General features: G+C 40.5%; 1 protein-coding gene and 2 long non-coding RNA genes across 4 annotated transcripts in view; 1 reads left to right on the forward strand and 2 right to left on the reverse strand.

The window, feature by feature from the left end:
- Nucleotides 1–6: 6 nt before the first annotated feature.
- The window catches only part of LOC116669902 (uncharacterized), an 18,503-nt gene continuing 3,124 nt past the window's right edge, over nucleotides 7–15,385 (forward strand). The window contains exons 1-2 of the long non-coding RNA XR_004326907.1: nucleotides 7–543; nucleotides 1,567–1,571. This is a non-coding gene — a long non-coding RNA (uncharacterized LOC116669902). The remainder of the gene's footprint in view (nucleotides 544–1,566; nucleotides 1,572–15,385) is intronic.
- On the reverse strand, nucleotides 2,037–4,288 carry LOC116669903 (uncharacterized). The gene is made up of 4 exons (XR_004326908.1): nucleotides 4,057–4,288; nucleotides 3,446–3,529; nucleotides 2,719–2,833; nucleotides 2,037–2,621 (listed from the first exon to the last, which is right to left on the reverse strand). It is a non-coding gene; the product is annotated as an uncharacterized LOC116669903 (long non-coding RNA).
- Nucleotides 6,992–15,385, reverse strand: part of slc35f4 (solute carrier family 35 member F4) — a 17,860-nt gene continuing 9,466 nt past the window's right edge. The window contains exons 1-7 of one of the 2 annotated variants that reach the window (XM_032499998.1): nucleotides 15,243–15,385; nucleotides 10,521–10,821; nucleotides 9,804–10,023; nucleotides 9,580–9,705; nucleotides 9,279–9,471; nucleotides 8,548–8,637; nucleotides 6,992–7,992 (exon numbers count right to left, since the gene is read on the reverse strand). The exon at nucleotides 15,243–15,385 is cut by the window's right edge and continues 437 nt beyond it. In XM_032499998.1, coding sequence (XP_032355889.1) covers nucleotides 7,751–7,992; nucleotides 8,548–8,637; nucleotides 9,279–9,471; nucleotides 9,580–9,705; nucleotides 9,804–10,023; nucleotides 10,521–10,821; nucleotides 15,243–15,318 — 1,248 coding nt within the window. In that variant the 5' untranslated portion in view covers nucleotides 15,319–15,385 and the 3' untranslated portion in view covers nucleotides 6,992–7,750. The remainder of the gene's footprint in view (nucleotides 7,993–8,547; nucleotides 8,638–9,278; nucleotides 9,472–9,579; nucleotides 9,706–9,803; nucleotides 10,024–10,520; nucleotides 10,822–15,242) is intronic. The other variant, XM_032499997.1, reaches the window with a different exon arrangement.

The raw sequence follows: 15,385 nt of genomic DNA on the forward strand, positions 1-15,385 counted from the left end.
TTTTAATACCTGCCCCCATCATCCAACTTCTTTTATCCCCCAACCTTCACCCTTCCTCAAATGTATCCCATTGCTGACACAAGGGCCACCCCTTGCTCTGACAGTCCCACTTCAGTGACTCTCCATCAGCCGGATAATTAGCAGCTGGGGCCTTGTCATCAGCTGTTGTGGGCCTGGAGGAGAGGGGTGGCTGGGCTGTGAAAGGCCAGGCTGCTCTGGCCAGTGTCTTGGCTACTAAAGGCTCCTCTTTTAGAGCTGGCAGGAATCCTTGCCCCCTCCACCAGTGATTCCCCCACCCCTTTGACCCCATCTCCGCCCTGTCAACTAGTGGCTAGTTCAAACACTCAACCCTTCCAGCCAGACTGGGATTGAGCGTTGACCCTCTGGCCCTCTGAGGATTTAAAGCAGGTGCTCGCATTCAGCAAACAGGACCTGCCTAATTGGTGAAAAAGTCACAAGGATGGGAATGGTTGGGTCTCCTCTTGAGGTTGCATAGGTGCCTTAACTTAATTAATGTAGAACTTTAAGTGTATTTTTTGGATTGTTGCAACACAAGTGTCAGTGCAGACATTCCTTTATAATCAATACTTGATGAAGAAATTATTTAAAGAGGGGCATGTGGTTCCAAATGTTTCTCACGGTTAACTGTTATTTTACCTGAACTATCATGGGTTTCATACTATCTATTATATTTTAACTATGAAAGCGCCACCTCAGTGTATTAAGGTGAATGAATAACCAGCTGATGGAGGGTTAAATCAGAGGAGATGGTGCCCCACTATTCTACAGCAGCCAGACTCCTCTGAGTGTCCTCATTGTCTGCTGTTGGCCTCTTGTGCCCCTTGCTGGTCCAAATGTTACATTCTCACGTGGATTTCCACTCAGAAGGCTGACCATGACAAATCCTCTGTCAATTGGAACCAATTGCTCACACGGCATCCTTCACCTTTTTTATGTAGCAGTACGGAGTGGCAGACACCGAGACCTCTCAGCTCTCCCCCTCCATGATGATTTGGCTTTAAAGCCCAGTGTGTGTGGCTAGCGAACTGGAAAAGGAGAAGTTTTTTGAAGAGTTGGGGCACTCTAAATCTCCTCAGTATCCCAATATGTGGTCAGACTGGCTCCTCAAGTCTGCAGTCAGTGGCCTCTCACTGGCAGACTTTGTTGGTTGATTGAATGGCTTGCTAAGTAGATGGACTCATTTTAATGTGTAGCTCTGCTCCGATGCCTTCAGCTTATACCTTTGGGTCTTTAATTCTAAAGTGTTTTTCAGAATTGGTAATCATTTATTTATTTCATGATTGTTGATTAATACTACAATAATCATCATAATAACACAGGCCAAAATAAATTTGTGAAAGTAAAGCAGCTGTGTGGATTGTCATACATTATGTTAATATATTACGAGGTTGCAAACTCAAGGTTACATACTCAAAATTATTGTATATACCAAAACATTAATTGAACTCTTATCAACACTGCAGCTGTTATCCACATAACTTTGGGAGTTTACTTCACTTTGTCCCTCAGCCCAATCATGACACCCAGTGGTAGAGAACAATAAAGTTAATGTTTGTTAGACCTTTGGTTTCTTTAATACAGTATATTGCTCATTTCATCTATTGAAATAGTTTGACTCAACCACTGCCAGATCATTTTTGCCTGTTTAATTCCCGTCCAGCCCCTTGCTTTGTGATGTGATCCCAGCAATCTTCATCTAACGCACTGTGGCTGAGGACCAGGCTTTTGTCAGCCTCTGTGGCCCCAGGCGTTTGGTTGGGGTCCGGTTCCTTTTAGCCTCTCTAAACCCGCTCTCTAAACTTGTAGAATGATGGTGAAATTAGCAGTTTTCTGTTTTCAGTCTAATTATTGTTCAAGAGCCACATATCTAATAATAATGAAATATATTCATACTGAGGGGTTCTTTTGTGCTAATTTCTATTACAAAGTCCTGATAATAGAGCAGAAGCTTCAATGCCATCTGATTCTAATCCCAACTTTTTGAACTAAATATAAAGTGTGTTTTTGAATGTTATCTATCAAAATTGTAGGAATGCTAAATGAGCTTCAGACTCACTGCTTGGGCAGCAAGTGTTCCCACTGCTTTTACCTATAGAGGGCAACATAATCTCAGGCATGTATGAAAGTATCCCCAGGACATCAAGTGTTTTGTTTATATTGCAAGTGTTCTTAGTCCAGCTTATTGTCCCAGATCCCTCCGGCACCTGTTATCCTCGCTTTCTGACAGCTTCTGGCTGACTCAGGCAATATCCAGCTATCCCTCTGTCTTTTACCCCTGTCTTCTATTCTCACTATTTCAGTTGTCCAGGCTAGGTTTTGGTCTAAAGACAGTCCTTTGTGTCCAGTTTGTTGAGTTCTTTCTACTGCGTTTGTGGGACCTTGAGTTTGATCTGTCTGGATCTCATCTTCTTTGCTGCACAGAAGCAGTTTGTCTGGCTGGTTACTCTGTCTTGCTTTACAGAGGTGAGGCAGAGATTTTGAGTCTAGAAGGCTGCTAGGGTCTAGACTTTCTCTTGTGGTCTCATCCAGGAAGATGTCCCTCTATGTGGACCTTCTCACAAGTTTCAGCCTCTGGTTGCCTTCTGTATTTGTTTCTCCAACTAAAGGCCCAGATGAAATGACATTGGAACCAGTAGACCTCATTCAGATTTTTTTTGTATTAAGCTTACTTGTTTAAATAACATTTTGCAGTCTTACCATTAACTGAGTAGACAACTTTACGTCTTCTGTGCTCTCTGGCTTGTTGGAAGCGAGCTCGCCGATAACGATGAGCCTGTTGTGTAAGAGCTGTCTGGGCCTCTAGGAATCCTCCCTAGAAAGACCACAAGGCCACACAGTACGAAACCAGTGGTGGAAAGTAACTAAGAACATCTAGTACACTCTAACGCTGTACTAAAATACAATTCGAGGCACCTATCTTAATATTTAATGCTTCTTTATATAGCAACTTCACTACATTTCAGAGGAAAATATAGACATTGTTATAAAGACTAAGCCAGTGCATGCTTTATGGGATTTTTGGAATTTGTGGTTTAGTAAAGATATTTCCTATGGACAGACATACGGGAGAACCATTCTATAGAAAGAATCATGGGACTGTCAACACTTTTCTTTGCGTTTTCAACCTTGTATCTAATAGTGGGGGCTTTTCTGTTCCCTGTACACTGTACCCTGAAAATAGAGCCTATTGAGGACCAGTTATGACTGTAGAACGCCCTACTTTCCACTCTACTTTAATCAGATCCACTGGGACTAGAAATGCCCACACTCACAGCTGTCTCCCTCTCTCTTTTCTCCCTTTTTCTTTCCCCCATCTCTTGTGAGCACTGTTACACATTTTAATTTTGCCGTAACATAGAAATGCATGATCTGAATTATTGATAGATACACTTCACTTTTTCCGTCCTTTGTAAAGATGCTTTACCTGAATCCTTCTGCCGGTGCTGGAGTGTCCTGTCTGACCAATTGCAGAAAACAGGTGGACACCCCCATCTCTGCAGTTCCTGCCCTACAACAAACATCAAATTCCTTATTGGGTTTTGAGATGGCATGGGGCAGCCACAGTGACACTGGGACAGTCAACAGTGATATGTTTATTACCATGACAATTTGACTGGCAGTGCTTGTGTGGCCAATTTGACGGGCCAGTGGTTGCAATGCCTGAGGAGAGATAATGATGGCATGTCTTGGTAAAAATCAGAACCAGTAAGGAACAATAATGCAAAATGATGTCACAGCATAGGATTGAACAGATGAGAAACATCTCATAAGAATTAGGCAACAAGGATAACCTGTTAAAGTTAGTACAACTATATTAGGCAGCTGATTTTGCTGTGCTAACCTGGGGTTGTTGCGGTGGATGGGAGTGAATGATGCTTGAATTGTTACTTTGCTTTGGTGGGAGGTTTTCTGAAAAGCATGGTTCTTACAGACAAACACTGTTATGTACAGAATCCGTATCACAACACAGAGGGGTCTGTAAAAATAACAAAAGCCTGATGGGAATAATACATTATTGCCAGGAGACTTACTAACCTGAGAATGAGGAAAGAGTTATTTTGTGTCTCAGTGGAGGTAAGATTGTCTTCCTCGGTCCCAGAGATCCTGATGGCAGCTCCACAGTGACTGGTAGAGCAGGGAGGGTCCATTGTGGTTCATGCTTTGCCCCCTCTTCTCGCAGTCTATTACTTGGAGCTACTTTGCTCAGCCCGGGTCTGGAGCTTGTGGAGCCCATTGTCTCATTCCGTTCTAATGCTGGCAAGCTCAAACACTTAATTCTTCTATATTAATAGTAAGGTATGAAAAAAGTTCAAAGTTAGTATATCTTTCTTCAAGTTTAGTGTTACTGAAGGTCCACTGGTTATATTGACTTTCCATGTAGGTATCAATTCCCTGTGGATTTTTGGCCTCTTCTATTAAAAACTCTCCAACTTGTCCCATTTCTTCCAGCTGCTTCCAAACAAACGTGGTGGCCCTCACACCTCCCCTGCTGGCGAACTTAATGTTTGTCGCAAAGCCTCTCTGTCTGGTGTCAGAGTACAAAGTAAAAATGCAGTAAACACTTTTGGTAGTGGTTACAGGAGTAGGTGTGTACTTCATCTCTGCCTTCATACTTGACTTCATAATGAGCTAGGTTTCTATGGCAACTCTCCCTACAGGTTACTTTGTAACTCATAAGTTAATGCTTGAAAGAACCTGTTATTTCCCTGCTGCACCCTTTCCATATTCGAAAGCACAGAGGGATGAGTAGAGAGTCAGGTTCTTGGGGAAATTGTTAACAGAATGAAAAATGTGACTTCATGAGTACTCAGAAAACCACAGAGGGTTGACAAACACTGTTACAAAGGTTGGTCCTATCGCGCTGCTTTTCAGGTAGTTTTATCGGCCCCTTGCATACTTTACTGCAGATCTCTGTTGGTTACCTTAAAAATGAGACCTATGTTCTTCTTTATTGGTATTGTTTGTATGTTTTTGGTAGCCTAGATTATGTGGTGATTGTTATCAAAACGGTTCCCCTTTCTATATTACATTATTTTGGTTATTAGCCATTCAAAACGGCATGGCTCTAGGGACGGCATTGTCAATCTATTGGTCGGTCAGCCCATAACTTTGGTTGATAAGGTAATGTCTTAACAACTTTTAGATGGATTGCGGTGAAATTTAGTGCAGACATTCATGGTCCCTGCAGGATGTCCTACTGACTTTGGTAATCCACTGTATTTTCTTCTTGAAAATATCTGTTAAATACTTTGGTTTATGAACCAATGCCTGCAAAACTAACGACATTCCTATAAGCCTGTAGATTGAATGTAGTGGTAGCATGCAAACACACTAAACTACTATATTGTTAAAATTAAACTAAACGTCAGTGTGTTAGCATTGTGAACAAGTTAGCATTCTGATGTGAGCATTTACCTCAAAGATTTCAACAGTCATTTTCAGTATTTTTTGACATTTTAGCATGCTGACAGTCTTATCGTTAAATTATTTATCTTCTTTCATTGCAGTTTGGACACTGTTTTGGCCTCTTTGAAGCACTAATAGTAGTCTCATGTTACTTTATAAAATGCTGATTGCTGGCCCTTTTTTAGCTTATGATGCAGATTGGCATTCAACCTGTAATATGATAATACCTTATTTGATCTTATCTAATTTTTGTATTTTCTCCCTTTTCACATTTTGATCATATCCTGTCTACCACTATTCAATAAGAACGTACCAAAATCTGTTATTGCCGCTAAAGCTGTTTTCTACATCCACCACACAAGGTCCCTTTCTGATTACCATCTCTTATCAGAATTCAGCAGAACTACTGTATCGTGGAATTAAGATTTGAACATAACACATTCCTCTGCTTCTTCTAGCTCAATTGTCATTGCAGTTGTTTAGCTGAAAGTGTCACCTCAGCAAATGCTTCATTAGAGATCTCAACTCACTGACTGCACTCCAGCAATCATAACGGTGGTGTTAGACTCTTGGGAGCGTGTGTTACGAAGAGTGATGTAGAAAGACACAAAATAATTCTCCTGACACCCTTGTCATCTCAACCGCACTATTTGCACTACATTTTTGCAACCATGTTATGTGACGCTTAAAAAGTAATTTTGACAAGTGCATATTACAGTGTTATACAGGCTCAACATGTCCCATGGACATTTGCCATTGCCAGGCAGATAGGTATGCATTATTACTACAGATTGTGTGGATATGTAAAAGAGGATAAATGATAGTATAGACAATCCTTCTTAATCTTCTTCTGTTTGCAGTGTGTGTGTGTGTGTGTGTCAGCTAAGTGCAGCACAGAAAAGCATTGCATAATATATTATAGAGTGGGAGAATTCTGCAAAGTCATCGCTGCTAAATCAATGCAATGTACTTAACAGATTACTGTATAAACAACGCTACTAAGTTCTGCTAAAAATATCTGGTCATGATACAAAGTACATGGCTGAAACAATGTTTGTCTGTTTTACAGTCTTATAGGGCTGTTTCACAGTTTAAATTTTGAAAAATGGTTACAAAAAATTGCAAAATGACAGTCAATAAACAAACAGATACAATGAAAAAAGATTTAAAAGCTCATAACTCATCTTTCTTTTAATTTAAGAATATGACTGAGGTCAGGTGGGTACTCAGAGGCAGATGGATTTTGGGACATTTGGGGCTTAGGGATGCTCCGCTCTGGCACTTTTTTTAATAAATAAGCTTTATTTGTATGCGTTTTAATGCATCTTGGTACCTTATTTACATTTAAAGTACAAAAACAATTCCCAGTGTGAATCAATTTATATTCATTGTGAATTAAAAAAGTGGTCCATGGGCCCAAAGTTGATTATCGCAGCCTTAAACTTACTTTAACATCAAAATCTGTGTCTTAGACCAGGTCATTTTGCATTTTTCATGTTGAAGTGGGAGAGCCAGGAGTCCATGTCCACCCCAACAGCACAGATAAAAACAGTATTCATGATTGTAATTATTATAATAGTATTTTTTATAAAAGTAAACAACAATACAAACTTATAATGGTAATTTATTCAGGGGTGTTTTTGAAGCTCTGCAAGCGTTGTATGCATCCTTGTCAGTGCTGATTTAGACAGCACTTTACTGAGAAAATGAAAGCTGTTTTAATATATTATTAGAAACTCAGGAATTAGCCACATTCATGTGGTCATTAGTTAAACAAGCAAAATACTGCTATAAATAAGAGTTTTAAGTATTTAATTATAAAACCAAAAGTGCCTGTACATTTCACAAAGTATAATTGCCATTCTTGTATTTAATACTATTCAATAGACTTAAAATAATACTCTTATTGATACAGCTCTAAACAAATATCGTAAATACATATAAGATTGAACCAAATTGGCCCTGCCAATATTTATATTCACAGAATACAGTCCGCAGAGCAGGTCAGGGGAGGCCAGTCAACGCTTGGTTTGGGTGCGTGCGAAGAACATGACTGAGCGTGGCAAGTATTTCAAGAAAGTAAATTACACTTTCCACCCTTTCAATTAACAAAAATCATGAATGTTTTTCATTCCCTCCTGCAGTGATGGAGACAAAGATGCAACAATCCTTCTCCAGATGGAAGTTCAAGACAATACTTCCTGTCTTCCTGACAGGCGAGAGTCTTTGTGGACCGAACCTCCAGCCACAAAGTCAGGGAGGAACATGAGCAGACAGGTCTTTAAGACTGGTTAGCAGAAGCTTCTAGCAGTGCTCAGCCATGTCATGCCAAGGGAATGGAGACAGCGCCATTTGCTCGACTGCGACTTCGAGTGTGGACACTGGACTCTGTGAGTTCCTCGCCGTGTTCCTCTGACTTCTTGTCTGCAATGTTGGCCAGAAAACGCAACGTGACTGAGTCCCACTCCTCTGGCAGCAGCAGGAGCAAGAAGCCCAGGCAGATGATGCAAGTGGCTGCCAGGCGCACCACACTGAAGATCACCTCATGTTTCAAAACATCTACAGCTACAGCAGGTGAAAGACAGGAACAAGAGAGGGAGCCGAAGAGCAGGACAGGAAAGGAAGGTGGGGGAGAAGCAAAAACAAATTGAGATTAATTACATAAAGTAAGATAAACCACAGGACACTGCGGCTGTATGGGGATAAGTGTAGCAAAAGCGGCTTATAATCAGCACAAGCCATCCACTTTATCCTCTGTGTCTTTGCGGTCTGGAGCCCTTGGACAAGTTTCTGTAGCCCCCTGACCTTCATACAGTCCATCGTAGTTAAAGAAAATAACTCGTCTGCAGGCCTTTAGTGTCGCCTTAGCAACCTGATCCTCCCTCAGCGAGAGGATAGTTGCAGGTTCTGTCGAGGCACATTGATGATTGGGTTTCCAGGACAAGAGAGGCAGACTTGCTGTGTAATCTGTTTGCTACAGTGGCCCGAAGTACTGACATCTCATCACAAAACCACAGTATGTGTGGCCATTTACTCTCATTTTCACGATCGTACTGTATTAATTTCCACCATAATATTCAGAAAGCTAGTTAATACTTGAGCCACATAAAGAAACCCTACCTGCATTGCCTGGCACACTGAGCAGTGTCCCTATGGAGATGAGAATGGGGTACGTCAGCACAACACCAACATGGACCAAGATGTTGAACACTGGAAAGACATCAATAGGTTGAAAACATTGGAGTACAAATTAATTAGAACTGAAACGATTGGTTGATTTATCAATAAGTCAATCAGCAGAAAATTATTTAGCAATTTTGATAATCGATTAATAATTCAATACATTTTTTTCCGCAAAAACACAGAACACTAGTTCCAGCTTCCCAAATGTGAAGATTTGCTTATTTTTGTTTGTTTTCTAAGATAATAAACTGAAAATCCATTTAAAAATGTCAATCAGGGCTCTGGGAAATTGCCAAGAGTTTATCTCATTTTCTGACATTTTATAGAACTAATCACAGGGTATTGATTAAAGGTACCTTGTGGAGTTTTTTTTTAGTAGTAATATGGAGCAATGTTTTTAGTCATGGGTCCCCTAACCTGATAGATTATGAGGAAGAATGCATTCAACACATTTGTTCCTCAAGGATTCAATTCATTTTAGTGAAAAACAGTAAACGTCTGTTTACAAGACAACTCCACAAGCCACCTGCAATAGAGAAAATAATTGGCAAATTAATTAACAATGAAAATAACTGTTAACTGCAACCCTAACATTAATTCACAAAGCATTCAAGGGTCAAACCATGATCTTCACTCTTCGTTCTACAAAAATATATATGCACTCTCACCCAGCCACAATCCTGCCATTCCACACAGGTACCCCCATGGCAGTGAGGACAGTGAGCCCCAGTGCTCTACCTTGGTGAAGTAGAGGATGAGGGGCACACAAGAGATGAAGATGAGGTTGAAGAAGCCCATGGTTGAAAGGAAGTGGGCAACTTCGCCAAGGCTGGCACTGCCCAGGAACATCTTGAACAGTACCTGGATGGTGAGTAGACAATTAATTTACACCATTGAGTGACTATACAAGTATATAAAGTCAGTGAAAAGGCAATCACACAAGTGGTTCAAACTGTAATGTGGTCTAACCTTGTAGAGAGCTGATGTGGAGGCCGAGCCCACAGCCAATGCCACACCCACAAAGGAATCGCCATGGAAACCGTCAGCATAAGCCATCATGACAATACCTGTGATGGCCATGATGGCGGCCACTATCTGTAGGTAGAGATTCAGAGCAATCAGTGTCATTATCCCCTTAAGGAGACAGAAACACTTGAAAGTGTTATTATCATTGTTGATGTTTTCATACAGACCCGAACACCCATGAAACGGTCCTTGAGAACAATCCAGGACAAGAGAAAAACAAAAGCTTTGTGGCAGCAGTAGAGGGCAGAGACATCCGTCGCGGTGAGTTTCTTCAAAGCCATGAGGTACAGGTAGTTGGTCAGTGTCCACAGGATTGAGAAGGGTGCTGTTCTCTTTACGAAAAGCTTGAGAGTCATTCCATCCTCCCCAAAGAGCTTGCTGCACTCCCTGTTTGAGAGAACAAACCACAGAAGGTTAAAGGAAGTGATGTCAACACATTTTTTCTCTCTTGGAAAAGCGTTTTTGTTTGTTTGCCTTGCAATAAAGAAGACCAAGCTTTTAGGATGGAAATGTTGGTTGCTTAGTTCTTCATGGACAGGAGGGTGGTTTAACATGTGTTCCAGGTTAGTGCAAAGAGCAGGAAGGCCTCTAGGAGGCCAAGAATTGAGCTTTTATACTGGTAATTGGCATGCTGTAAAACATATAGTCTTGTGTACTACATTGGGATTTTTACTTTAGTTTGTTAAACATGAACGCAACTAGATGACTATTCCTGTTCATTTTGACGACAAACTTCACTGACACATCTGTTAATCTTTTGTTTGTCAGCGTATCAGTAAACAGTAACAATGGCAAACAGGTATTGCAAAATTTAGATAAGCAGATTTTGCTATTCTCAAATAAATGTTTTCTGAACTATGATTCATTATTTTTTGGCCGTTTACCTGAATTTCTGTATGGGAGTCTGCTTCTCCCGTGTGGTAACCACGAGTCCCGAGTAGTAGATGGGGAAAAAGAGGATGTTCCAGTTGCTGCTGAACCACGAGATGAAGAAGGGACAGGAGAAGGACTGGAAGGTCAGTTTAACCACCTGAGTGGTACCCACCCAGGAGGAGGAGACACCCAGCACCAGCAGCAGACCGCCCAGCACCTTCAGAGCTGTGTTGGTACATGCCTGATAGGAGCGGCTCTCTTCGCTGGTCTCACTGCCTGGTGTGTCTGCCTGAGACTCTGAACCATCCCCTCCTGATGCGAGACAATAGGAGAAAAGACAATAACATTAACTGCATTGTAGCATCTCTGCATGTGGGCTCTACCTACTGTTCGAAGGCCAATTATAACTTGTATTGATGATCCTCCTGACCATTAGGTTGACATTTTTTCTTAAACTTCTTGACAACCATTTGATGGATTGCCTTGACATTTGGAACAGATATCCATGGCGTTGAAAGGATAAAGCCCAATGCATTTGGGAATCATCAAATTTTTCTTGTCGTGCTGCCATGAGGTTTACATTTGTGATTTTCAGTGAAATATCTGTCACTATGTTTCATGAATTCTAATAACTTTGAAAATCCCTAATTTTAAATCTAGTGCCATCATCAGCTCCAAATTTCAATTTGTACCACATACCTGCAAAACTAATTATATCAGGCTGAATTGGAACTAAACTTTGTATTTTGTTTTAATTTGCTAATTCTAACAAGTTAAGCTGACATGCTAAACTAAGATGGTGAGCATGGTAAAAATTAAACATGCTTTCTGTAACATCGGCATGTTAGCACTGTGTTTGTGATCATGTTAGCATGCCGACATTAGTATTTAGCTCAAAGCCCTAGTGGGACTGCTGTGCATACAGGATGTAGCTGGTGTCTCCCTGGCTGGTATCCAGCACTTTGCATTTATTGATCAATTGCCCTTAGTGGTCCCTCCAACAGTTTGCATTTTTCTGCTGTAAAGGTGCTGATGCAGAAGACAAGGCTTTGTTAAAAATGTGTTTGGCTAGCATTGTGGTTGTGCATGTCATAAATAGCTTTGTCGCCTAATGATGCAGCACATATACTGCACACCTATTGCAGTCAGGTGTGCACAGAAACCTGATGCCAAGATAGCAAGAGTAAACCTAACCCCCTGACATTCCACAAGAAAGTCATGTCAACCTTGGCAGCCAGTTTTTGGACTGTTGGTACATTCCTGCTATGAAAATGTTATCGATACATTGGAACATGAAAACGAGAATTGTATAGAGTAACTCAGAAAGCGCTATGGTATCCCCAGATTAATTACTACAAAATTAGATAGATAGATAGATAGATAGATAGATAGATAGATAGATAGATAGATAGATAGATAGATAGAGGGGATTTATCTCTAATCTTATGCCACAGTTGTTGTTGATCTGGCCCAGTGCCTTAATATACTGTGGGACGTCTGGATATTAACTGTGCTGTATAATATGTGAAGTGACGTGTGTGTGTGTGTGTGTGTGTGTGTGTGTGTGTGTGTGTGTGTGTGTGTGTGTGAGCATTTCCAGAGAGAGCTAAGATCCGTTCTTTAAGAGCACAGTGTGATCAATTTACACCAGGGCAGGAATAAAAGATGACATGTGCTGGATGTTTGCTGCCTGTGCTCTCTTTGCTAACTCAGCATTTGAAGCTCTGCGTTTCCACCATGGTTACAGACACTAGAGCCCTGCAAGCACTGGAACTTGTACCATAGTATCTCCCCTCTAGCAGGGCATCTCAAGGGTGTCATTACTGTATCTGATAGTCTTTTGTTTGCAATGAGTCCTCAGCAGGCGATCAAGCATTCGGAGTATAAAGAGTGTCACTGACAGGTCTAATGAAAGTGGATTGTACCAACATGTAAATAAGTATTCCTTTCATTCAAAAGAAACCCAATGTGTGGAGCACAAACTCTTTGATCTAGTAGCTAATGACAAAATAGTGGTAGCAGTTTTGTTTGTCTGTAGAATGCATTTAGAGTAATGACATGCCACTTTGTATCATCTGAAGTTTCTCTCCACCCTGAAACTAAGTTGACTGTTTTCCAGAGCCACTTCTTTTGTTCAGAAAAGAACTCTATATTCTTACTAAAATTACTTTACAAGCTAAATGGATGCATGAGATCATCGCTGGCACGCAGTAAGAGTATTAAAGCTAAGTCATGGCTGTAACTGTTATCCCCGAGTAAGAATGGTGAATATAAAGTCACAGATTAGAGTCACATTAGTGCAATGGTGGAAGAAGTAGCCAGATCCTTTACTTAAGATAAGTAACCTACACACCAATGTAAAAATGCCCAATTTCAAGTAAAAATCCTGCATCCAACATCCTAATAAGGTACTTGTTCTACACAGAATTGGCCCCGGTGACTGATCTTATTTGACATTATTAGGCTGTTATACATAATTAGCATTTAACTGTTGTAACCAGTCATGTTGGAGCTTGTTTTTACTACTTCATATATCCAGTGGTTTCCAACCGAAGGGTCAGGCCACCTGTTGTCCAGAAGTAACGAGATAAGCCAGACAAATTTCTACCAGGTGGACAATAAAGTTGTATCTATATATCTATCTATCTATACATCCATTATCCATCCATCCATCCATCTATCCATCTGAGGGGTTGCCAGAAGATGAATGTGGGAGGAGAGAGGAAAATACAAACTTTCGTTACACAAATCTTTATTCATAGTTTGGGCTTTTCTCTAATATTAGTTTTTTTGTGAAATATTGGAAAATTATACCTCTCTCAAAAGGTTATTTAAATAAAGCCATTTAAGGTGTTTAGAAGGTAAATGTGTATTCTTAAAGCTCATTATGTTTTTTTCAAAGCACATTCATTCAAAGTACCATGTTTCAAGCAAGAGTTCAAACAACCTTAAAACTATGTCACATTATAAACCTTTAGCATCCAAAAAGTGTAAAACTAACAGCTCCCACTGGCAACTGAGCAAGTTTGGTTAAGTTCAGTTCATTACACACTGATCATCACCTCAGAAACCTCAGATAGAATGTGGTGAAAGCATAATGTTCAACATCGATACAGTTTGTTTTCTACAGGATCATCTAGGGATTTGGTCTAATTACTTTCTGTCACACCAAGGATTCTTAATCAATCTAATGAGCCTAGTGGTTGCTAGCTGGAAAACTGAGATCTGATGTTTTTGCAAGAGAGAAGCAGTAACTCCTTTATTCTTTTTTCCTTTATATCTGCTTTTCCTTGACCACCAAGCAAAATTGGTTCATGTTTTATAGTGCAGTCAAAAACCTAAAGCTTTTAATGTTGGATATGGGCTCTTCTGTCCTCAGGTAGAAGCCACTACAGGCTGATCTGGTGCCAAGATGCAGTAATATGATACCTCTACTTTTCCCATGCCTCAAAAGGCAGCTCTCTTGACAAAATTGTATTCTACAGACAGAGATATTGCTGACTAGAATTACTGTTAAGTTGCAAAGGAAACAATAATGCCTGACAACCATATAATAATTGCCTAAATATTAAAATATAGACTCTTCACAACACATCAAAACATAGTACCTGCTTAAAGTATGTGACCAAATTTGGGACAAGCTTCTTTCCACCTTTGTCAAAGAAGAATACACATAGTTTATACTTTTAAGGCTATTTCTAATAGTATTTATATTAATACATGGAATGGTTGACGAGTTTACTATGGCTCTGCGTGAACATTATGCAGTACAGAAATCACAGCGCTGCATAGAATCACACACAACTGGTACCCATTAACTGAGCTTATCCACTCTGTGTGACACACTACGCTGCTCGAACCTCACATTTCAATCCATTTTGTGTTTTACCCCCCTGCCACTGACACTGCATGCCAGTGACATTGATGGAAGGGCCCCTGCCAAATCCAATATGAAGCTCACAGTCATGTCTGCAGCGTTAGGCAGACTTAATAGAGGTCAAACAGCAATAAGCCTGTATCTAAATTAGGTCTACAGATGTGCCATGGTATTGATGATAGTAATGAAAAAGGAGATTAGCAGTATCACTCTGTAATCTTTGTTGCAAAAGTAAAAGGTGGAGGGATTTAGGTGAAGTTCAAGACTTTTAAGGATAAGGATGCTGAAGAGTGGGGCGTAGAAATCCTCAGTTATATGAAGGTAGGACAGGTGAAGAGATGTGAAAGCAGCTGACTTGGGCCTGTTTTATTTTACATTAGTGCTGGTCAGCCAAATACATGCTGCTGCTACAACTGCGCTTCCTGTCAACCCATTTAGCTTCTCAACTCTGCCAGCAGGAAACTGAAATGATACGGAAGTGTGTGTTTTTTAAAAAACATCCAGAGGGCAAAAAGTCCAGGTGGAAAAAATAGTTCAATAGTTCAATTCAATGGCTGCGCTTTGCGGATTTCTCATAGATTTTACTTTCTAATATCACATGATCTACTTAAAACACAACATATGAATTCCCACAAACTCTAGGCCTATATGATACTTCAGCGAATGTGATGCCTTATGGGAAATGTGTTGTCAACTGTAAAAGCTGTAAAATAAATAAATAATGTATACTTCATAGTTTTAAGCAGCCTATCTACGCTAATGCTGCCAATAACTCTGTTCATGTTAACACTACACATAGAATATACATAGTTTAGTATAAATGGTGTCCTGGGCCTCTCTGGTTCTTTCAGTTTACCTTCAGAGATGGGGCAGGTCAGGACCTGAGTGCTGTACGAGCTGAGAGGAGCCACCCGGGCTGAGTGCTTCTTCATCCTCCACTGGGGGCACAACACACTGTCCTTCCCTGAGAAGTGTGTGTGTGTGTGTGTGTGTGTGTGT

This window comes from Etheostoma spectabile, chromosome 20 (assembly GCF_008692095.1).
Source record: "Etheostoma spectabile isolate EspeVRDwgs_2016 chromosome 20, UIUC_Espe_1.0, whole genome shotgun sequence".
Lineage (NCBI taxonomy): Eukaryota > Metazoa > Chordata > Actinopteri > Perciformes > Percidae > Etheostoma > Etheostoma spectabile.